Raw genomic sequence first — 25,238 nt, 5'->3', positions numbered from 1 at the left:
CTGATTTCTTTCCTTCAGCCAATTCACAGTTCACCTCACTACCCAATCGTCCAGTCCACACTTCCTCAGTTTAGCTGTAAGGATGCTGTGGGAGACTGTGTCAAATGCTTTACTGAAGTCAAGGTAGACCACATCCACCGCTCTGCCATCATCTCTCCACCTCGTTATGTCCTCATAAAAGGCTATAATGTAGCACTTGAGAGTGTGGATGTGAGGACAAATGGAGCAATTGTACACAATTGCATCTAGGAACACAGGAGGGAATGGGTCTTTATGTGGCTGCTACAAGTGGGCAGCATCATGACTTCATTGCAAAGTAAGACACTTCAAAGAATTGCCAGTGTTTTTGTGTTGTATTGGCAAAAACATAGGCTTTCCTGGATATCAGTTCTTGTGTTTCTCAATGGTAGATTTTTTTTTTATTTTTTTTCTCTGAAAAGCTGTTCAGGCAAGTGCAGCGAGGCCCCAGTTGCAGGACACAATGGTCATAACTCATTGCCTGTGCTCAGAAGAAGCCTGGTCAGATGAAGAAACAGCAAATGTGCCTGGCAATTATGAATAAACTCTGGATGTAGCACTGCATAACAGAGCTCATAGATTAGCTACTCTATCAGAGGGACATCTGATTGTTGTGCAGATGTGTTAAACACTGAAACATTGTGAATGTAGCTGAATTAGAGTATTGTAATGAAGGACTTCTCCCCTTGTTTTATTTTTAGCATACAGTTATTGCATCACTGCCCAACTGATACAGACAAAGACCATTCAGTGAGTCTTTGGCTTTTTTCTTATTTTCTTTTTTTCCTGTTGGCTTGTTAAACTGAAAGTCTTCATGTTTTCTTTCCAGTACCAAATTGCTGCAAGGAATAGTTCAAGCCGGCAACCAGGGAAAGTGTTTGGATGCTCAAAGTAAGTACGTTTGTGTGTTTGTATGTTACAGTGCTAGCAACTGAGAAAGCACTCAGGAACTTGGGTGGCAGTAGTTAGATAAGTTTGGTATCAGTAAGTGATATTCCTTTGCAACATCTTTGTGTAATTAATATAATCAAGTCATCAGAAATCACTAATTCATGGAAAAGGACTGATGAAAGCTAAACTACATGCTACAGACTTTTTGGAAATAATTTGGCTTTTTAAGTGGAGCAAGAAGGAATTGCTGACAGAAAGGAATAAAATAAATATGGAAAACTAAAGGTGGAAAATGAATCTAACTTCTATCCTCCCTTCTGTTTGGGAGCTTTGAGAAACTGTATTCTTGCTTTTGTTAAATGTTATCTCTTCTGTACATCATTAGTTCTGCTTTCATAATGTTAAGTGGGAAAAGAGCAAACTACATGAAACATCACTGTACAGGGTTAGTAATTAATGTCAAATACAATTTATAAGGTGCTGCCCCTTCTTTAGCCCCCAACTACAGGGGTTTAAATCTCAACCCACCTGAGCTGAATGTTAGCTTAAATTGCCCAGCCTCTAGGTTGGCATCTGTGGAATCTGTGCAGAATCACCTGCGCAGGGTGAAGGGATGGCTGGTACCAGGAGACAGGAGGCCCACAAGGTGGCAATGTTTAGAAAGCCTTCGGAAAGGATGCGCCTGGGAGAGGTCTGCGCTTCCTGCAGTTGCCATCTCTTGTTCCCCTTTTACCATTGCTGCTGCATCTGTGCTGTTAAACAAGAAATCTTGACTGTTGCTGAAACGGAGCGTAGGATACCTAGTAATAAACTTCTTATTTAAAGAGATTCACTACTGACAGTGCTCACTGTACTGTGCTGGACACTGTACATGCCTTTTCCCTTGGCAAGGACTGTGCTGCATCACTAGTGGTTTGCCATACAGTGTGGGAGTTACTTATTCATAGCTAGTGCTGAAAACACACATAGCACTGAAACTATGCTAGGGCTGCATAGTGAAGAACTTTCTTTTTGGAACATACCGCTGCACTTCTGCTAATGCTTGAAAAGCTGTTCCAGTGTATAATACAAATGCTAACTTTGGATGTAAGAGGCATCTCAGTTTGTAGTGATACTTTGTGATTTGTAGTTAAAAGTGAAAAGGTTTGTGTGAGCTATTTTAAAGACCTGTGTCACTGTGAGACTAGGGATTTGCTCCAAGTTATTTAATGCCCTGAAGAAAACTGAATTATGTTTGCAGAAAGACTTCTCCAGATCCATGATAGTCTTCTCCAGACTCATGATAGGCATGAGAAATTATTCAGAGTAAAATCAATGGGAAATAGAAAAGTTGCCTGTGTTCACTGGCACAGAGGCAGGTAAAGAAAAGAGACTGAAACTGGGAGAGGGAGACTTGAAAGAGGAGCCACAGGGTTCAGATTCATCAGGCTGCGAGAGAAGAGTTACTTTCAGAGCAATTCGGAGATATACAGGTCCCAAGTGCACCTGGAGAGTCACAGAAGAACAGTCTATAATTTAGAGCTGAAAGAGGCTTGTATGCCCCAAGGATGGAGCAACAGCTCTAGACAACAAGAGGCATCTTGAAAGCAAGAACTAGGAAAACGTAAAACATTCTCCTCCTGTGTCCATGCTCCTTTCTGCGATGGTGTTGTAGATGGAAGTGTAGCAGGGCAATGGCCTGTGCTGAGACACAGTGGGTTTCATCTGTTACTTTCTACTCTTGCACAGAGTAGGTGCCTCTGTGTAAAGTCAAGCTTCATCACTCTGGTTATGCTGGCGCTGTCACCAGTACTTTGAAACAACAGGAAATGTAAATAAAACTGTGAGGGTTGAGATAGTGTGCAGCCACAAAATGGACATTTATAAAAGCAGACTGCATCCTACCTGTCTAATAGAAACTTATCTGACACGTCCAGATTTCCTGCAATGAGCGTCCCTCTCTGTGAGACAACAGACAGCTTTCCAGGGTGTTCCCTGTGGATTGCAGTTTACTGTTTAGCCTTTCCTCTTCAAACCCCTTAGTCCTTATGGCCTATTATATGTCAAAATAAAGGTCTAGATATCAGCCTTCCAATACCAGAGATTCATTATATTGCTGGAGAATTAGCTGGGCTATTACAATTGCGAAAGCCAGATCCATGTAAATTGCTATTATGTACTAGCCTCCACTCAGGAAACCTTCCAGTCAGCTTTCGGTGGCTTTGAGCCTGACACAATGGGCATAATTCTTCATGGCGTTAAGTTATATATGGACAACTACATGAGGAATGGATGTTGGAATATGCAAGGAATTTTACACCTTTTTACATTGGGCTTTTGGCAGTTAAAATTCCTTGCTTGATGGATTATCACTGAAATATTTATGACATACTATAACATTAGAAAGCAATTCTGGGACCTGTTATATTTAAGAAATTTTGAGATAAATAGAAATCCAATATATATTAAGAATATGTATGTATAAGAATATGCATAAGTATATAAAGTATGTTTCTAGGGTGAACTGATTTCTGAGTTGTTCAAGGGAGACCTGAACAAAAAGGCCTATATGAACTTTTTTTCTTCCTTGCACAGAAACAAATGTTCTCTGGTCATTCATACAGAAGGTGCATGTAATTACTTAAACCAGGCAGACTAAAGAAGCATTTCATCTCCCTTCTTTCTGCCTCCAGCACTGGTGCAGAATAAAATACTGCTTCTAGCTAGGTACACTCCATTTCCCACTTGGTTCCCCACTGTTCATATCCCCAAATCGGTCATCTTAATGTCCACCAAAGAAGATGTAACTTTCTTAAGGGTCATTTGTACTTCTTAAGAAGTATGAAATAGGTAAAATTCTGGGCTGAACGGGCTGCTTTGAAAGCATTTTCATTCATGGAAACAACATAAGGTCCTCCAAAATGTAGTGGAGAACATCTGTTTAGGAGTCAGTCCTGCATTGGACACAGCTGCTTTATAGCTGGGTTTGATCCAATGTGAGAAAACTGGAGACCTAAATCCTGAACCTGAGAGAGCAAAGTTAACTGAAGTGGAAAGTTTGTTTATGACTGCTCACTCAGCAGTCCCGTTCCATTCTTAACTTAGGAATTGGGTAGCTTGGATAGCCTTTTATGGTGCTGTCTGAAAATATTCTGAACTTTGGGGTGATATTTATTTTTTCAGTGCCCAATACTGAAAATTATCCCACAAGACCTCAGCAAAGAGGTTGATTCATCAGGAATGTAACTTTGCTTTTAAGAAAGATAATGTGTGGTTTTTTTCAGAGTTAATAATGAGATCCTTTCCAATGCAAAAACTGTCAACAGCGCTGACATACATTCACAGTTACAAAAACATGTAGTCTTGTAGTTGGGGTTTTTATTAAATACAAACCTCATTTTCTATTGTAAAGAGGAAAATACACTAGTACCTTTTGTGCTCAAAATGTTACAGAAGCCTTTTTCATTTAATAAACAATATGACTGTTCAGAGTTTACAAAATGTTGCTACTTTGTGCCATGACTGTTTAAGCCATGACAATATACGATTTTTAAAATTATACACTTATTTCTAGTAATTTTTGTTGCCTTCTGCATTTTGCCTATCTATGGTTCTTCATTGAAAAGCTGTAGAATGATTATTAAAAGATTATTCAAGTAATGATTTGAGTTTTGCTCCAGCAGCAAGAATCTTTTTTTTTTTCAAGATCTTAAAAAATATTTATCTTTGTCAGATATGTCAAGTATTTGTAGTGCATCCAGATGTTATAAAAATAACTGTTGTTTTTCGAAGCAGTTCCTAGATCTTATAAATAGAAGCTTGCAAATGTGAACAGGACCTACCCTGATTCTGTGTAGTCATCCTGAGTCTGCCCTCAGGCTGGATCTGTTAGGAAAACAGGATCTTTTTCTAGTAGTCTGTGACTTGCTAGTCTGTGTCTTGCTAGCCTGTTCACAACACTGACTGTGGGTCTAATCACTCGCTGATCACTTTGATGTCCAGAAAGCAACAGCAAAGCAGTAAGTAGCTCTAAATTTCACCTTGGGAAGGAAAGGCAAAAGCAGGAGAGACAGAAGAAGAAAGGCAGATGGAGGAGTGTAAAAGTAAGATGGTAAGAGAAGGTTGGGCTGGCACAGTGGTGGCCGCACACAGTGATGACCCCGAAGTGCTTCTGAGGAACATAAAAAAGAACTGAGCTGCAACCAAAATGCTGTTGTGGGTGTGGAGGGAGTTGTATGGAGCTCAGAGTGCCACGGCTGTGTTCTTCTCAGAACATGCCTGTGTCCCTGTTCTGTGGGGTGGTAGGCTCTGCATGGCTCTTCTGGCCTTCTCTCCAATGCTGCTGCCCGAGCAGATACCTACACATCAGGCTTTAGGATGCTGAGCTGCTGTGCTCAGAGGCTCCAGCAGCAGAGTAAACTCCAGGGGGTGGACAGGCTCCTAGAAACATGCCATGCCTGCTTGGAGCCCAAGAACAAAGAATGACTTGAAAGATCTAGTTCAAATATTGCACTTTATTTTAAGGACGGGAGTTGGGTGGTTATGGTTTGGTCTGGTTATGGGTTAGGGCTTGGGATTTTTTTGCTTGGTGATGGCTTTTCTATTTTTATTCTTTGGGTTGGTTTGCTTGTTCAGGGGGTTTCTTTGGTGTTGGTTTGGGGTTTTCATTTTGTTTTTTTTTCCTTAACGTAGGTATCAGCATTTTCTGCAATTGCTGCATCTGGAAACATTGGTTTTCATTAGCTGACTGCTGGGATTCTTACATAATTAAGTTGCTCCATGATCTACTGCTTCCAGAAAATCACCTCATGCACTGAGTCACAGTAAAGCGTGAGTCGCTGGCAGTGCACAGCACGCTACTGAGGTCAGGTGGAAGCAACATGCATTTAATTTTTTAAGTCTTCCTTACAATAAAAAAAAATGTTGCCTATAATAATGGCTTTCTCAGCCTTCTCAGAGACTTGTTTGGCCTTAGGTAGAGCAGGGAAAGGCCACTGATGTGTGCTCTGCCATTGAGTTACAGTACAAGGTGCCACAACTAGGGGTTTATGGATTTTTAGTGTCCTGGGACCTGGTAATTTGCTCTCCTTGATATGTTTACTGTTGTTAACTCAGGGCTTGCACTCAAGCCCAAATGTTATAATCAGCACTGAGCCTGTTTATTCCCACCTGAGCCTGGAGCAGGCATGTGGTGAGAGGCGCTTACGCAGGGGCAGTCAATGGCAGCTGGCTTAGGCCTTAAGAGCCTCAGCTGGAGATCTGCCACCAAAGTGTGCACAGCTGCATCCCCTGTTAAAAATCCTCTCTGAGTGATTAGATAGGCCAGGTACATGCCAGGGTTACCATTTAATGTGAGGAGCATCAGTTTTACTTCTCTATGAACACCCACTCCTCATAGAAGGGGGCTGGCAGTGCCCCACATTTAGGTTTATGCTGTGGCTTCCATCAGAGCTTCATCCTCTTAGGTGAGGCCTGGATTTGGCTCACTGCTAATGACCTGAGCGGGCTGCGTGTGATAAACACCTTCTGAACAGCACTACAGCAAACACTCTTACTTTATATTGTACATTTTAAAAAGAAAAACTGGTCCTAGTCTCATATCTGTATTAAAAAAGAAAAAAGACTGCACTCAAGTATTTTCAGACTTAGTCTGATTTCATAGCTAGTATCTTTTTTGTCTAATATAAGAGGCTTCATGTAATCACTCTTTTAAATCTGCAGCTTATGTTTGACAAGTGGGTCATTGGTTAATGGAAGCAAGTAAATCCAGCTGTTTATCTTTTCAGGAAGATCATGCACTTTCTGTGTGCTCTTGTCTGCTCAGAATAGAGACGTGTACATTTTTAATGGCACTCCCTCTATTTTAGAGTAGGGGTGTGAGCTTTATATTGCGTTTCATGTAGTAGTAGTAGTACTTCAGCTGATATCATATTTGATCCACAAATCTATGGCAGCAGTTGCAATACTATTAATTTATTCACTAGGTGTGTTTTTAAAAAGTTATTAATTTGACTTTATAAGGAAAATGTACTGTTGTACATTGCTTGCAAATTTCCTTGCTGCTTCATTTCTCCTCCCCAAGTCCCAGTATTTGTGTGCGTTGCTGTTAGCAGATGTACCTTCCAGTAAAGCAGGGCAGCAGTAGCTTTTTCACAACTACCATTGCCTCTTAACCAGGCAAGGACATTTTTTGGCTAATTTGAAATGTCACTATTTCAGTAAGTGTTTGGTATCACTTTCTGAAGGGTGCTAGTATCTAAATAAAGCACTTACAGAAACTTACAGAGTCATAGAATGTCCTGAGTTGGAAGAGACCCACAAAGATCATCGAATCACACAGAATCAGAGAATGTTAGGGATTGGAAGGTACCTCGAAAGATCATCTAGTCCAGTCGAACTCCTGTTCCTGCATATGACAACCCCACAGTTCACACCATGTGTCTGAGGGTGTTGTCCAGTCTCTTCTTGAACACTGTCAGGCTTGGGATCATGACACCTCCCTGGGGAGCCTGTTCCAGTGCTCCACCACCCTCTGGGTGAAGAACCTTTTCCTAATGTCCAACCTAAACCTCCCCTGGCACATCTTCCTGACATTCCCTCGGGTTCTGTCACTGGTCGCTAAAGAGAAGAGATTGGCACCTGCCCCTTCTCCTCCCCTTGTGAGGAAGCTGGAGACCACATTGAGGTCTCCTCTTAGTCCCCTGTTCTCCAGGATGAATGAGTGACTTTAGCCGCTCCTCATACAGCTTCCCCTCCAAACCCTTCATCAGCTTTGTAGCCTCTTCTGGACACACTCCAGTAGCTTAACATCCATTTTTATTCTGTGGTGCCCAGAACTACACCCAGTGCTCCAGGTGAAGCCGCACCAGTGCAGAGCAGAGCGGGACAATCACCTTCCTCGCCTGGCTGGCAATGCTGTGCTTGATGCACCCAGGACACAGTTGGCCCTCTTGGCTGCCAGGGCACACTGTTGGCTCATGTTCACCTTGTCGTCAACCAAAACCCCCAGATCCCTCTCTGCAGAGCTGTTCTCCAGCATCTCTTCCCCCAGTCTGTATGTAGAGCCAGGGTTGCCATGTCCCGGGTACAAAATCTGGCACTTGCTCTTGTTGAACTTCATGCAGTTGGTGACTGCCCAGTTCTCCAATTTGTCCAGATTCCTCTGCAGGGCCTCTCTGCCCTCGAGAGTGTCAACATCTCCTCCCAATTTTGTGTAATTGGCAAACTTATTAAGCAATGCCTCAAGTCCTGAGTCTAAGTCATTTATAAAAACATTGAAGAGTGCTGGCCCTAAGATGGATTTCTGCAGAACCCCACTAGTGACTGGTCACCAGCCCGACATAACCTCATTTACTTGAACCCTTTAAGCCCAGCCTGTCAGCCAATTGGTCACCCATTGTATATTGTATATATTATGTATTATATATATATAGACCATAGCTTGATTTAATATGTCAGGTTCCAAAAGTCCTCTTAGGGAATGCCTGTCAGCCAGAGAAGTTTCCTGACACAGTTTGCAAATATATAAATTTTTTTTCTGTTTTTTTTTTTTTTTTTTTTAATTCAGAATACTAACCTAAGTGCAATGTACTTAAGGCTGTCTGTGAAAATGATTTTTCCTCTTCATTTGAAGGCTATTTTATTAATAAAAACTTTGGATAAATGCTAAGATGCTAATGAATGTTGACTCGCCATTGAAAAAGTATGATTTTCATCCATAAATGAGGAAACTAAAACTTTTATTAGTATGGCATTGTGTAAAACAGCAATGAAATTGTACTCAGAAGAACAGATTCTTGCTTCGAAATGCTCTAGCATTTTCAGACAGTAACTATTATATACAAGCCTGTTACAGGTCTAAATACTCAGCAGCAAGTTAAAAAGAAAGTGGAGAATAGAGTGCCTCAGATGCTTGCATTAGGCCTGTAATGAGCACGAGATAGTATCTAAGAGTGAGTCTATTTGAATGGTAAGATGAATTTCTGTTAAAAAAATGTGTGTAATACACAGATTTGTTCTAGCCCAAAGTGGAAGCACTCCTTGATTTCTCTCTGAGCTACTAACTGAAAATAAATCTTTGCAACCTAGTTTTTTAGAGGTGCCAGTGTGCCCCAGGGGTTTCAGCTCTTTAGTATGTTAATGGAAGCAACGTGCCACATAAGGTGCGTGAATCCAGGGTGTTATCCAGCCCTCAAATACAGGTGTCACTTCTTGGGGCGCTGGGTGTGAATGTGCATGTACCTTAGCAGGCAGATACTGCAGCACATTCCTCTCAGCCTGGATGAAACGAGGTGTAATTAGCTAATGAAAGTATGTTTGCTGGACAATAGGTATGCTGGGGACTTTGTCTGAGAGAAGGGAACCAGTTTGACCCAGGTTCTCTGCAGGTGGCTGATGAAGGAAACTGGGAATTGCCCAGGCCTACAAAGAATTCTGCCTAACAAAGGAAGGGTGGAAAAGAATGGGAGAATGAACAATGGGGAAACCTCAGGTGTGGAAGAAATGCTGAGATAAAAGGGAGGAGATGCTTATCTAGTTGTAGGAATGGAGAAAAGGGATAGGGTTTGAAGAGATGGAAATACTGCATGGATCAGAAAGTAAACCAGATAGGAAAGGGTGAGGACCCATCATGGTGATGCTGAGAGTGACGCTGGAGAAGGTTGCACAGACTTATGACAGTGTCTTCAGGAAGCTGGTTATAACAATGGGACCTGCTGCTGTGCTTGCAAAATGATGAAAGCTGTCTGAAATTAGTTTTTGTAAAATGTTATGAATGTCCCAGACAAAAAGCAGTTACCAAGAGAAGAGGCAGGCAGCATACAAACAAGAAAGCATACCGTCTTTGGTGTAACTTCTTGGCATTCACAAATTTGATGGGCATGTAAGACACACTCACTTTGCAAGAGAGTTATTTGTAGTGCACTGTAAGAATGTAAGGAAATTATTTGTACAGTATATTGCAGCAAGGCACTGGATTCTTGGGCCAGGGTTTGCAATCACGGAAACACAGTACTGAATGAATTGGCAGTGCAATTTTGATCCCGGTCAGGCATGAATGCGCTCTCTATTTCTTTCACACTAGCTAGAGTATGTGATAATGTTTATATTGGCTTTTTGCTGGGTGTGGGAGGACAGACATTTAATTAACAGTTTCCTCAGACAGAGTAACCCCTTCAAATCTTGGTTTGCAATGATTCAGCCCTTTCTATGATCTAGTTTAACCATTTTTGATTTAGTGATAGGTACACAAAAGCTTAATTGACCATCTGCTGGAACCATTACTTTCTTGTGCCAGCCTTCTTCCTTCTTCTTTAGCAGTGGTGTCTTGGACAGTTTGGGAAATGTTGACAAATGTAATGTTCTTTGCAACAGGTTATAAACCCTCTATAGGCTTCACATGTTCGGTATCTGTCATGCTGATACTAAATAAGGTGCAACGCTGTGTGCTGAAAAGATCTTAACCAATAATCATTCCAAAGAATTTAAACTTCTCCTTGTGTTACCTGCAGGTATTGGATAGTCATGCAGAGCACTAAATTATTTGGATAACAGGTGTGAATCTAGAGGTGCTCAGCTTCAAAGCGCTTGTTATACAATATGAACAGGGAATCACTGATCCCAAATGCCATTATCAACTATTCTTGAATTCTTGGTGTGTAATGCCAATGCCAAGTCAAGTTTTGAGCAGAGTAATGTGACAAGTTATGTCAGAAGTCATCTGCCAATAAAGGTGTTGCTTTAGTGTGGGATACAGCCATATCAGATTTTCACATTAGAAACTCCTGCACTTGACAAATGGTGTTGCAAATATTCTTATTTGTGTGAAACACAGCATTAGAACTGAAATGCCTTCAAAGTATTTTGCTGATATTTTCAGTGTAAATTGTAAGAAGGAACATCAGAGAGTTAGATTGTCCATGCCTACCTGGTTTTTGTCATCTTTCTGCATTTTCCGGACATCTCCCTTTAGCCCAAAGAACACCAAAGATTCCTCAAATATATAAAGAAATGCTAGACTTCTACACTCTCACATTTCCAAACCCTTCCAGACTTTTACCAATTAATTAGTTTCATTGTTTTTGTTTAGGATATGAATGTCTGATACTCTTTTTCCAATGCTAACAGTCATAAACTGTACTGCATGGAAACTTCAAAATCCCAAATCCCTCTCTTCTAGAACAGCAATCTCACTTTAATTAAGATTTTGTCATCCTCTGAAAAAGTCTAGGAATCCAGATTACCTAAATGTTATGAATGGTTTTGGTTTGGCTCTTTGTAGTCTTTACATCTGAACCCTGACAAAAACAAGCCTAGAAAACTAGTTGACACCTTGGTGCAAATGGAAGTGGTGATGGTAAACCTAGAACAGCTCCAGCCAAATAATTCCATGTAAATGAATGTGAATAGGCTGTGAGTCAGCCTCCTTCCTCAATTCATTTCAACCAGTATTAACGGCAAAGTGAGACAGAGGAGTTGTTAACTTCAAGCATTTATTGATCACAGCCTCCATTTACAGGTTTTCAGATGAAAGCAGCTCCCAAGGTGCGTCTTAAGCTTTGCTGTAGCCCAGTGGGATAACACTGAACACAAATGTAACAGCGACTAAACAATTCAAAATTTTGGGTTTGGTCTGGAGTTGAAGTCAAAACTTCTCTTTGGAAGCATCTTTCACTGTTTCCTGCCCCCACTGGAGCTTTTTACTATCTAGGAAGTGTTGGATAAAAATGTTTTGGACATTTGGCGTGAACTTACGTTTTAAGTACAGAATCCTTTGATGTATACTGACAAGTGCTCCTTTCTAAATAGGAATTGGGTTCTTTCTTTAAAGCAGCTGGATTTAGCTAAACTCTAAAAGGGCTGGATTTAATAAATGTCCACTAAATCTATTTAATAATTTTCATCTAACAATTAATATTAAAAGTGTATAATTAGTCTTAAAATATCTCTTCTATTCAAGGGGGTTAGAAATGCTGTTTCTGTGAACAACAAAAAAAATCCTGGTTTTGTGGACAACATTTGAATCTTGAAATAATCCTCTGATTTCTATTTGATTTCCATACTAACTATAAAGGGTAGCTGGTGTCTTTTTAAAGAAAAATACCCACAGGCTGGGGGTCTTCAAGACCTCTGTTTAGTGAGGAATTAATACACTAATGGTCAGCTTATAAAACTAAATCTTCAAGAATACTTAGCTGACAAAGACCCAAACTTTTATTCTTCCTTACAGGAACAAAACACTTCCTAAAAAATGAAATGTGACCTCTGAAATATAAATATGTCTGTATATTTAAAAATAGACTTCAGTTACCTCATAGGGATGTGGTCCATGCACATTGTGTAACTGGGACAGCCCTCTCTTTCTTTTCTCCGTCTCTCTACAGTGCAGGCAAATAATCAAGACTTTAAGTGGCAACACTATAATCCCCAAGGGTAGGAAGCTTATTCTTTACCTACATGATGTCTGGAGTGATAAGTAGCTGTTTTATTAAAACTCACGCAGTGTTTCTTCATCCTGACAAAATTACCATTTGCAGTTTGGTATGGTGTGTTTAAATGTAATGCACTCCGAAATTTAAGGCATAGAATGAAGTAACAGCGATGGAGGTGTGAAAATTTATTCAGTGTCATTTAAACAAAAAAAGTCTATGAAGTTCTAGTTTTGAATTTTCACTTGAAGTGATTTTTATGCCACAGTGGGAGCTTTCTCCTGCATAACCCAGGTCAACTTGAAACTTATGCACCACATCATACCTGATATGCATTCAGTGATAACAACGTTGTTGCTCATTCCTTTATGGATGTTTCTGTGTAATATGTTATCATTACAGGTTAGAATTGTGCACTAATTTAGGCTGGCACAAGCCAGTGTTCTTTAAGAGATGTGCAGTTGCAGGTACCTCATTTGTACTTCCCATAAATAACATGCAATCTGGATCTCCTAAGGCTTCTTGTTTTAATTTATGAAATGAAACTTTTACTCAAGGTGTATACTGACAGAAATTAGACTGATTCTGATGCAGCCTAATTAAGTATGCTCATGGTTATATCCATTTTACTGAATCTGTTCATGCTTGGAATAAAGCATGTCTGTGTACCTTCAATGAATTGGCACTCCTTGAATAAGCAAGGTTTGCCCAAGCTGCAATAGAGTAACTTTTTCTAGCTCTTCCCAAACTTTCTTCCTACTTTGCCTTATTAATGTATTTTCAAATCCAAACTCTACTGGCCAACACCTTCAGGGAGAGCCTGTTTCTGCACAGGTTTCTGATAAACACACACCTGAATGGTAGAAATAACTTTGGGTTTGCTCTACAGTGTGTGAAATCTGTTGCTTTGCAAAATTTTGTTCATCTTTATCCTGATAAAGGAAGACTAAGACAATAGATAAATTAGAAAAGCAGACTACATTGATCAGGACTGCTACTTTGAAATAAAAAAAAAAAAGCTGTTGCTACCTTCTAATCATTTGTTTGTTTGCCTGAATTAGATTTTTCTGATTCTCTTTCCCAGAGGAAAAACTGCACTTGTGACAGAAGTGTTTATGAAACACTTCTGAAAAGTGAAGTACATGGGCCAAAATAATTATACTTCTCTGGTGGTTGCAACAGTTTGGAGTTGGAGCGGAGGTATATTCAAAGGGCAGTGCAAGGAATATCACACTGCTTCCTTTATGAACCTGAACATAGATATCAGAGATGTGGGATGTTCATTGGCCACTCTGGAGTTAAATGTGATTTTCTAGATCTCACTCGCTACCCTCCCACCACACAAAAGTTATGCAAGCAGTGGGGAAATTCTGCAAATAGTAATTGTATTTATGCTTTGGCTACGTCACATACAAAGCTCCCTAAAACCATGTTTGTTTGGTTTTTTGATCTTCTGAAAATATGTCAGCAGAAGTCTCTAGTGTGGCTGTCACCTCTGTTTTCAGAGGCTGTGTGTTAGTTGCTTCTTAGCAGTACTAAAATGGTCATAATTTATTTCCACATTAGCTGCCTAGTATAAAATCCTGGCTAAAGGATGTCTGAGGTCTTCCAAACACTGCATTTTGGGCTTTTAGGAGATTTCACTCTCCGGCATTATAAATTATGCTGTGTGGCCTTTTTGCTGCAGAAAGTGAAGCATAGAGTGAGTAAGGAAAAAGGAACTGAAAACGAAAGCTATGAGGAGGAAGAAGCAACCAGATTTTGGAGAATGATGGTTAAGCCTGTTGTACTAGTGGTCACTAGTGGCCAGTGCTCACTTTACCCGGTTCACCATAGCAGAAACAAGGAAGAAAAGGCTAATGTGGCATGGGAGTGGGTTATCCTGAGAGGATGTAACATCTCCATCCTTGGAGATTTTAAAGATTTGTCTAGACTATTATCATGTCACCAAATATCACCAGATCTTGTGTTGGTGATGATTTTGCTTTGAGTGGGAGACTGAATTGGATGACCTCTGTAAGTCCCTTCCAGCTATTGTTTTTGTGGCTCTCAGTGTCTGAAGATCTATTACATCAGGTTGTGTAATTCCACGGTTAAGCATTAATTGCTTTCCTGGCTCTTTGCTTTGCTTAGTCTGCATATCACTTGTGAGTACTAGATTTCAGTAGTTGCAGTGTACCATGGGTGGGGGATTTTTATCAACACTATGCTGACCTTTTATTCTTTAAGCTGTTTTTCTATTTGTATCCCTACTGCATGTAAAAACCATGAAGGCAGCACAGGTATGTAATAATAGGAACAGGTTCCTCTTTCTTGTTCTGCGTCACCGGATCCACGTCCGAGACCTCTTAGCTCAGAAATTATGAAAGTGGGAAGAAGGTGCTGGTGGTTTCCTGCGTGTAACAGTCAGAGTTGTGTTTGTGGGCCACGCAGTGCTCAGGAACAGAGATCTAAGCAGAGGGAGTGCTGTGCGTATGGAATCCATATTGTGCCCCATGCACCCCCAAGCTGTGCTAGATCAACTGAAGCAGCATGTGCTTTCTGAAAACCAGCATCAAGCTTCTTTTGCTGAGGCCTGGCTCAGGTTTTCTAAAGGTAAGGTGCTGCTTTGGGGCAGCGTGTGTTTTCTGACCTTGAATCCCAGTGCAAAGGGAAGGGGTCTGAAGTAAGGCTGCTGTGCTGTCCTTGCTTGCACTTCTCCCCTGTGGCTTTGCCAGTACATGTTTCAAACGGTTTTGAAGTCTTCAATAAAGAAGCTTCTATTCTTTGCCACTGGTGAAGAAGTAAAAATATTTTTACAAGTTAGGGTAGCAGAGTGTTTTACTGCTTGCTGCCTGGCAGGGCAGGTAGGGTTATGTCTGGTAGCTAAAGACCTACTACAGATTATTTTTATATTCTGTCACCATGTAGCATTTCTGGCTTCTCCATGCTCTTAGGTGTTACTAAGACACTTCTTGGCCTTTTCAGCAGAATGTATTTTGTTGCTTGCTTTGAAAAAGACTCAAAGGCAACTTTCTCCACTGGCTTTACTGTTGCCAGATGAACAGAACATTTTTCAATATAGTATGTGAACCGCAAACAGCCATAGGTTGGTCACTGAAAGCAAAATTTTAGTATATTTGAAAACATAGCAGAAACAATAAATCTGCTGTCTTAGTGTTCAGAGGACCATGGCAAATTGGCAGATTAATTTAAGTTTTGTTAGAGATTGCTCTGTGTATGTGTGTGTTAAAATATACATCTGATTTAAATTCAAGTAGTTTCTCACTGGTCCAAGCACTGTGTAGTTGGTATTTAGTTATTGATTGTATTCCCCTTACAAGCTCTCTGTTAATCCAGAGTCTATATCACGAGCATAATCATGTGAACTCAGCTTTCAGCAAAGTGTCATTTCAGTCTGAAAGGTTAGATAAATTCAAATTTTATAAAATCACTTTATTCATGTAGAAAAAATCTGAGGTATAATCCTGATCAAGCTCATACTTCAGAACCTTTGAGTTTTATTAAAATATCAGCATGATATGACATTATATGATACGACTCTGAGAACATATTAGAAATACTCATATTGCTTTCCTTTGACCTGCCACCTTAAAACTAATTTTAAAAGGGAGTTGAATTTGGGGGTACTTTGAAAAAAAAAAAAAAATGATGTTGTTAGATATGCCCAAATACTGTTTTCTCTTTTGCATTTAACAGCCCTGAGGTCATACAGAACTGTTTAGAGACCTTGCCCATAGTCACCCTTGCTGGTTTCTGTTTAGAGAAAACTGTTTGTAAACAGTTGGATTGTTTGTTTTTCTAATGTGGAAAATGTGTGAGTTTTGATCCATGGTTGGCACACGAGGGTAGGTTTTGTTGGTGAGAAGTCCAGATCTGTTTCTGAGGATGACCAGTTAGTATCAAACTTCGAAGGCTGCTGTTATTTAGGCAAGGACAGAAATGTAGAAATCATAGAGAGATGCAGAGGGAAACAGACTGGGTTTGGGATAAAAAAACCCTTTGAATGAAGGGGAGGAAGAGATGAGGGGTCATGTGAATGGTGGTGCTAACAGAGCTAGCAGTGCCAGCAATTCAGTGCTACTGCTTTGGCAGGATTTTTCCCTTCTTGTTTCTGACCCAAGCAAGATTTTAGAGGACATGCCATTAAATGGTTCCTCTGTGTAAGCCAGAGAGCAGGAGAAAGCTGGTCATGTGCAATGCATCTTGACAGGTGTTTTACTGTGCTCTCCTGTGAAGCTGTGAGCAGGGATATAGAGCTTGGTAACTTGGACATCCTGGTGCTTGGGGATGGGAGGGGAAGGTGGGTGGAAAAACAGGAGGAGTAATGGACAGAGGAACAACAGCAACAAAAAAGCATAAATGAACTTAGATGTTCTTATGCTTTTTTATGTCTGTGATTTCTGACATCCTTGTATTTCTCTTACCATTTAATATTTATGCACAATTTTGTTAATAGTTTCTCTACTGTATTAAACACAAAACCTGTTCTGGTGAGCTGTGGCCAGTGTGGCTGGCAGACAAGGACAAGCTTTGTGCAGTGGGGATGGCCAGTCCCCCCGGCACACCGAAGCACAGGGGAGATGTTACCGGGAGCTGGGCGGTGTTTTCCAATTATGCTGCTGCTGTCTGGGCGTTGTAACAGAGCAGCGTGTCGTGGGGGCTCGTTTCGTGCTCCTTGCAAAAGCTTAAGCCCGAAATAGCTCCGTGGCGTCGGGAAAAGGAAGGTGATGTCGAGGTATCGGGGAGAAGAGGGTGATGATGGGGCATCGGGCTTTGGGGTCTCGGTTGTTCTCGTCAAACCAAGGTGCCGTTGTCATGGGGAGAGGAACGGCGCGCTTTCCCGCTCCCCGAGGGGAGAAGGACGTGTTTCTGTGCCGCCCACGAGTGCAGGGACTGGCGCGGAGGCGGCGGCGGGATAACGCCGTGGCTGTGCGTGGGATGGCGCTTTGTCTGCCCGCAGCGAGAGGGGCCCGCCTGGCACTGCGGGCCCGCCCCCGCGGGTCCCCTCCGCACACACGGGGCGAGAGGCTCTTTGTGTGGGGGAGCGGGGCGGCCCCCCCGCCTCCCCGGGCGCAGCGGGGCGGAGGGCGGCGCGGCGCGGAGTCGGCCGGTTGCCATGGCGAGGGGCGGTCACGTGGGGCGGCGGCGGGGCTGACGCGCGCGGCGGGCGGGGCGGCGCGGGCGGGCGGCGAGAGTCCGGCTGAGCTGCTGCCGCTGCCGCCACCGCCACCTTCCGCACAGCAGCAGCGCGGGGCTCTGCGGAGCCGCGGGAGCGCCAATGCCCGGACCGACACAAGCCCTGTCCCCAAATGGCGAGAACAACAACGACATCATCCAGGACAACGGGACCATCATCCCCTTCAGGAAGCACACGGTGCGGGGGGAGCGCTCCTACAGGTACTGCGGCGGATAGCGGGGCGGCGGCGGGAGAGGGGGGGGCTGCAGTGCGGGGGGCGGTTGCATAAGGCGGGCGGGCTGCAGCCCTCCCCACCCCGGCCCCGCCGGAGTGGGCGGCCGGGGGGCTGCGGCGTGCGGCGGCGCTCGCATTGTCCGGCTGGAAAGCGTTTGGTGAATAGGCTGGATGTCTGCGAGAGCTCGCCGCTCCCGGGCGGAAGAAAGGCGGTTAAAAATAATTTTAAAAAACAGGGAGAAAGAAAGAAAAAAAAAAAAAGAGGAAGGAAAGAACGAGCCCCGCGCAGGCAGCCAGCTCCCACTGGAAAGAGCCGCAGCACCGCGCTGCGGATCTCGGAGGCGGCGCCGTGCGGGAGGCGGTGGCCGAGGATGGCGGGGCGCGGGCAGCCGCTGCCCGGCCAGGGCACCGCACCGGGCATCGGGCGCTGCCCCGCGGGGCGGCCGGCGGCCTCCACCCCCAGCACACCAGTCTCGGGGGTGACAGCGACCCCCCGCTCATCGGGGCGGGGGTGACAGCCCCCCCGGTGCTTTGGCGGGGGGCGGGGGCGGCTCCATCCGCCACCCCCGCTGGCGGCGGCGGCCGGAGCCAGCCTCGTTTTGTGTTTATTTACCGCTTTTCGTATTGGGGGGGCACATCCTTTGTCGCAGTTGTAGGCATTTTTGATGAATCGCTTGGCATGCGCTGCTGGCAGCGCTTCTGCATTAACATCTCTGACAATATGTTCCAGCAGATAAGCTCATTAAAATTGTTTGCATTGTTTGATAAGGGTCGCAGCACAGCCCGGAACGCAACTGGTTTTATGTGCTCCTTGCTGCCGACTCGAAGGATGATAATACGGCCGGTAGCTCCCCTCATGTTAATATACAGTTATTTTAAATACTGCCTGGATGACAGCAAGCAATGCCTCTGCAGAGAACACGCCCCTTAAAGCTGATTTTCAAACAGCAGGAAATGATGCTGCTTTCAAATATCTGACCAAAGTGGCAAGTTGTATGCTCGATTAGATGAAAACAAATGTGGATGACTTGGCTTGTTTGTCTCAAGAAAATCATAATATTTTTTTCTTCTGCTGAGGAGTAAGAGAGCTGCTACCAGCATAGCTGACCATTAATAACCTTAACAGTGAACCTCATTGTTGATCACACACTGACGGGTGATCGAGAAATGCATCGGAGATCCAAGTGTGTGCTTTGTTTGAATGTCACAAAATTCAGCCTGTGTCTCCCTCTGAATCTATTGATACTTTGTGTAATGAAGCCTCCATGTACACTTTTAGCACAAAGTAGCAAAATTGCTTTTGTAAAGACCTGTTTCTACTTGCAGAAAGATTGGAGCTCTCACTTCCTATACCTAAACATCAGCTGAACAGTACAAGATTCTGTTTTAGAGGAGAGCTGTATTTCCATCATCCACCTAGGCAGAAATATGAAATAGGTTTGAAATTAATTATCACGCATCTATTTTAGATTCTCACATGTCATAGGTGCTACTGATGGCTGTCTCACTGCTTTCCTTCAGAAGGGTTCTCTGTAAAACCTCTGTTGAACAGAACTCTCCACTATCCTTTTGCGGTACGTTTGAACGTGATTTTCTGCAGACATCAACAAGTCCGTTTTCTTGTCCTTCTGCCTGTCATATCATACATTGAACTATGTCTAGAAAAGACATTTTGTGAGGCTGCTGGGTTAAGCACATAGTGACAGAAATAATTATATCACTTGCCCAGTTGTCCAGAAACTGAAGTTATTCTGCATCTGAATAGCCTTTCATCCAGAGGAGTACTCCTTAGTCTTGTAGAGCTTTGTACCCATTCGTATCCCTATCTAGTGCAATATAAAGTAATGCAGAATTACTGATGCTAATGTTGCATGTTATTTTGGGGCAATACATAAATAATACAATTCTGTATATTTCAGAAATAATCCTTTAGTGCACCAATGAAAAGTTCCACTGTGGAATCCTATTTAGGTTCTCGTTGGTTTGTGGAAGCCTACCCTGATCTCTGGAGTCGCGACACCCGTATCTGTTATTTTTCCCCTTTCTCCAGGGGGAAGAATGATACTTAATTCTTAGCTCTAAGTACTTAATGAAGTAAATTTCGACTATAACTGAAAGGAAACATGGAAACTATGGTGAAACTTCTCCTTGATACTGGAAGAGAATAGACTTTTAATTTCTGTGAAAACCTTTTAGTAGCTAGACTAGTTTGGTCCTTGGCAAGTTTGATTTGCAGCAGCAGATCACTATAACAGGCTAGTAGCATCAGTATTGGGGCTGCTGCCACACTGGAGTGTTGGTGCCATGCTGACTTTGAAACAGATGTATGGGGCAGTGTGGACAACTTCACCATATGACACACCAACTTGCTATGCCTCTGACTGTTGGGATGGTTTGTTTCATTTGTATCTAGAAATATGGAATAACTATGTAATTAAACAGTCTGGAGCATGACATCAGATCAGCAGTTGTACAGATCTCAAAGTGCTTCAGTGTACAAATGCTTCTACGTACTGCAGCTTTGCTCTTAAGTTAAACTGCATCTGCTATATGTAGAGAGTTTCAGTATTTGCCTTTCGCTTCTCTTACCTGTAGTATAAGAAATGCTTTCTCATGTTACTTCTTTTAGCATGCTCCATTTCATAAATATTTTAAAACAGAAGTAGTGTTTGTTGATCAGAATAAATTTGTGTTTAGCAATTTACATATTCTCAGACTTAAAGAAAACCCCCAACCTTTACTGTTTCAAATACCAGCTCCTACCAAAGACTTGATATCCAGCTCCTGAAGCAGATTTTAGAAGACCTGAAGTTTATACCATTTTACAGACTAGGAAGCTGACATGGAAAGAGCTGCCTTAAGTTATCCACTAGCTGAGGATGCAGCAGGGAATTGAACCTATACCACATGAGTCCCAACCATGTGCTCCATATTTGAAGCTACAAATAGTTTTCCCAAGTCTTCCAAAGGACATATTATATTTTGCAGACTGGGACATACGGGCCCGAGGTGTTAAGTTTCTCATCCAGCCTTATTTAGCTGGTAAATGGAAACCAGGCACTTTGGTGCTGTCACAGAGAGATGTTACCTTTTGGAGTAAATAACTGTAATCAATCTGTATTTCTCTAGTGAAATGCTGTTTCAGGCACCCTGGATCATGAGTCTGACTTTAAAATCTGGTTGGAACTGAGGTGTCATTTTGTTGACCCAAAATAGATTTGGGCTCACTTCTGAAAACAGCATTGCATTTAATTATAGCTTTACTTGTATGTTCAAAGAAGACTGAAACAAATCAATGAGAAACTACATAGACAGCTGTGTGGAGAACAGTTTTAAGCAGGGCATGTCTGCAGTGCTTGTTTTTTGGCAAACTCTAGGCACCTTGTGTGGTTGATCAGCTCATTGTGTATTTAAAAGCTAGCTGTATCAAGAGTTTGAATATTTCCAGTTTGAATGGTATACCTAGACTAAACCACTCTGCTCTGAAAGGGATGAACTCTTGTACTTTCCTGTGCAGGACACCACGCCTCACTTTTGGTTTATCAGTGTACTGCTAGAAAAATGGTTTTCTGGTCCTTCATACCTTGGCTGTATTGAAGTTTATACTCAGAACTTTCACAGGGTTGGGGGGGGGAGGAGGCCAGTTTCCTGCTTATTTTGCTTCAGATCACTAAGCCAAAAGAAACTAAAACAAACAAACGAAAACCTTTTCCTGACTATGAGTATGTACCTTTTTAATGGTATCTGTTTTAAATATTTGGCTTTCCTAAGTGTTGTCTTCCTTTTAGAAAACATTAGGCTGCTGCTGCACAAGAGTGCAGCGCATAGGAACGAAAGCTGGACGGAAGTGGCGATTTCCTCACCCGCCACTGAAATAAGCTGTGGGGTGTTACGGAGAGTATCTGGCTGTCTGAATTCACTGCAGTGGGAGCTGATAAGTTCCATGCTGAAAGTCGAGATTTACGTTGTAGGAAAATCTGTTTTGGTCTTTGCCTTCCCAACTCCCAATGGAATTGCTGGCTGCTGGCTGGCCCCACATGGGCCAGAGCATCCTTCCTTCTGCACGACACATCCCTGCTGCTGTCTCTGGCCACTCTGTCCCTTCCACACCTGTGCAGCTTTACTCAGGGTGCAGAGGGAGAGACTTACTGCTTTGCCTTACTTGGGCAGAAGGCGTTTCTTGCTTTAAAATCAGGTTCCATTGAATATGGTAAGTAGATGATTCTATGGAAGTAAAACAGATCATTTGTGTTGTTCAAATTGATAGGTTAAGGACAGGTTTCTTGCTGAGAACTGAGAAGGTACATAGTAAAAGCAGTGAGCTGTCTTCTCACTTCATAGTACAGATGGGCATCCTCTGAAACTGTAAATACTAGTCAAAGCAAATGCTACTAAATATATTAGTAACTGTAACATTATTTCCAGAGGTGTTTGCTCTTGGCCTAACTGCTTCTGTTGCAGATCATGAGAATTTTGCCCTAGATTTCACTGGAAGCAGGAAAAAAGCAATAATAAATGTTTGTTAAGAACAACAGAAAACAACAACAAATAAATCGCCAAACAAACAAAAGCACAAACAACAAACCACCAATAACATAAATCACACCCCATAAATTTGGCTTGAGCTTTTCTAAAAGTAGCATTTGTGATAACCACCTTGTTTGTCAAGCATCTGGGTTGCAACAGCATAGTTACTAGCTACCCAAGACAAGCCCACCCTGATGACTTACAGCCCACAGCTACTAGCCAGTATAAGAGGTACCACGCAGAAATCTTTCCTTGGTTCTTCCGAGCTTATGTACCCTTTATTTTCTTTTCTTTCACTTTCATAAAGCTGGCTTCTTGCTGCTACTGTTCTCCTTTAATCTTGTTTTCTGATTAGGGAGTTCTCTGCATAGGGAGAGCTGGTTTTGTGTCTTCTGCTGGGCAGGTCCAGCTCTCAAAAGGTACAGAGAAAAATCGTGTGAAGATAAATGCAGTCATGTGTGATTCCCAGTTAAATATCTCAGATGGTTACGAGGATGGCTCTGCTCAATACTGCATTGGTAATTTGAAGCCTGGGTACTCCGTGCATTATTGGTCTACCTCTCTGGACCTGGATTTAGATCTTCCTTGAAGGAAATATCTTCACAGTGTTTTGGGAGTTGAAGGTATCGGTTAAAATCAGGTAGCTTTGAGGGGGAGGAGAGGGGGGAGAAAACAATACTCCACAGACAACCCTGTTGTGTAAGGAAATGAAAGTAACTTTCAGACAGCACCATCTTCTCAGCTTGTATCCATGCAGTCTCACACACACACACAAAAATAAGAGTACACCTAATTGGTACCCAGCCTCTGTGGGTTTTAGAAACATCCTGTAGGTAGGAGGATGCTTCCTGGGTTTTGTTACGTGATGTGGATTTTTGGTTGCTTGCTTGTTTGTTTGTTGAAAAAAACTACCTTGTTGATCTGTATAGCAACAGCACTGTTTCTGGCACACTAACAAAAAAAAAACCTCATGCTGTCACTTTTAGAAATAGATATTTTGGCTTCTGCCTAGTTTACTCAATAGAGCCTTCCTGGAAAGCAGGCACTGAAAAATGTGATGTATGGTGAAAGAAAGGTGATTCGGAGTTGGGGCAGTGGACCAAGGAAGCCTGATTAAAGCTGTTTCTTTGAGTTTTTCCTCTGCTACACAAATGTCTGGTTTGAAGGGAATGCAGCTACCTCGTGACAGGCAGGCTGGACCACAGGAACGTTCTTCCAGATGACATACCTGGTCTAACCTGAGGTATAAAACTTGTTTTGGGAGGCAGTAAGAAAAAATAAGTGTAGTAGGTTTACATTTCAAGCCTTGCCATTTGAATGAGTGACTTCTTAAAAATATCTTCAGAAGTTTTGCCATTTGAGCTTGTTGGGGGGAGACTAGTTTAATTTGTCAGTCTTTTCTCCTTCTTCATGCCCAAAGCTAATTATAGCAAACGCCGCTTGGTAAGGAAGAAGATAAAATCGTGTGCCAGCTTTTCATTTTGGGGATGCAACTTTCAGCCTTTGTTTGATAATTGAAAACGAGTGGTCTCGCCACATCTGTTCTCAATCACGCAAACCACTGAGCGGGATGGCACGAAGGCTGCAGCGTGGCGTAAGCGTGGCAGCGGCAGCGAGACTCATGCTGCACCCAGGACAGCGTTGGGGAACTTGCATCCTCCTTGCTCCCCAGATCCTGACCTCCAGCTAGAGGCACCAATTACTCGCTTTCCAGTATCAGTGCTAGGGAACGTAAATGGAAAACATCCGTGTTTCTTCTGCGGATGGTGTTAGCAGAACACTGCGTAGCTGTTTGGGTCCTGCTTAGATTTCTGCTGCCTGACTCATTGATAAAGCATCTTCTTCATATTGTTTCATTATAATTAGGTGGGAGGAGAAGGGGAGTATCAGCTATAAAAGTTTACTGAGCATGCATTTAACTGTTGCGTTTTTAAAACTGGTGGCTCTTTTATTTTTAATGCAATTCTGTCGTCTTCATGCTATTGCATATCTAATTCAAAATGAAAATATTGCCTGTAATATTTTGACAGAAGCTTGTCGAGTTTTCTGGTGGCATACTAAGTTATTAAATATTTGGTAGAGGAGGCTCTGTACATGGAAAGCACACCCATTAAAGGGCTCAGTGTAAGCGCTTCAAAATTATTTTTTGTTTCCCATAGAGCCCCACGCTTGGTGAAGGGTGCTTTTGAGTGAAGTCTGTGTTTTGGTTTGGTTTGGGTTTTTTTTGCTGTGCTATTCAAACAGGAAACATAAACGTTCATCAGTGAGCAGAGACTGAAGGATGTAGCTTCCGTAGGAAATCCTACAACCGTGCCAAATCATTCTGCCTGGAGAGGGATATGCCATGCAGGTCGTGGTCTTGATCTTCTGGCTCTGCATACGACTGCCTTGCATTGTTTACATATGTTGACTGGGAGAGGGAAGGGGGTTGAAAGATGAGTGAGGCAATGGAAGATGTACCCTGTGAATTTGGATCCTGCATGTGTGGAGGGGCAAGGACAGAAACACTGCTGTGAGCTCATGTGAATTTAAACAGAATCTTAAAGTGGTTTGGAAAGATATTTAAATAGGCTATGCAAACTGAAAAATTCTCAGTTTGGAGTTTGTTTGAGATTTCTTTGTAAAAACTGGGCCCTCCTCCAGTGTGGCAACTGACAAAGGCATAACTTTGTTCTGATGGTGTAGTGTAAAGCAATGCTGTATGTTCCTGGTTTTCCATATAGTTGTGTGTATTGTTTCAGAGGTTTAATTTTTAGTATTATGTTTCTTGGCAATTTGGAACCCTGAGAGCTAGTTAGTGAGATCTGTGAACTTCAGTCATATCTTTGAGGAGTAACTCGAGTGACTATTCCCCCTGCAGCAGGGTTTCTTAGTGCCATACAGATTTCTTACCCAAGCAGCTGTAATTTTTCAGAGATGCACATCAATGTAAATTCTTGCCTGTCACTCTGGAATGCGGTGTTGATGCTCAGAAGGGCTTGCTG

At 42.5% G+C, this 25,238-nt stretch overlaps 1 protein-coding gene across 4 annotated transcripts in view; it reads left to right on the top strand.

Annotated features, from left to right (window-relative positions):
- MAPRE2 (microtubule associated protein RP/EB family member 2) overlaps positions 1-25,238 on the top strand; it is a 95,165-nt gene that overhangs the window by 17,148 nt on the left and 52,779 nt on the right. For 2 of the 4 annotated variants that reach the window (XM_080340456.1, XM_080340453.1), the window contains exon 1: positions 17,501-17,714. In XM_080340456.1, the coding sequence (XP_080196582.1) occupies positions 17,627-17,714 (88 nt within the window). In that variant the 5' untranslated portion in view covers positions 17,501-17,626. Of the gene's footprint in view, positions 1-216; positions 910-17,500; positions 17,715-25,238 lie in introns of those variants that run through there. The other 2 variants (XM_080340455.1, XM_080340454.1) reach the window with 2 other exon arrangements.

This window comes from Nesoenas mayeri (assembly GCF_963082525.1).
Source record: "Nesoenas mayeri genome assembly, chromosome: 2".
Lineage (NCBI taxonomy): Eukaryota > Metazoa > Chordata > Aves > Columbiformes > Columbidae > Nesoenas > Nesoenas mayeri.
The sequence above is the reverse complement of the archived record's forward strand: the minus strand, read 5'-3'. Positions and strand labels throughout refer to the sequence as shown.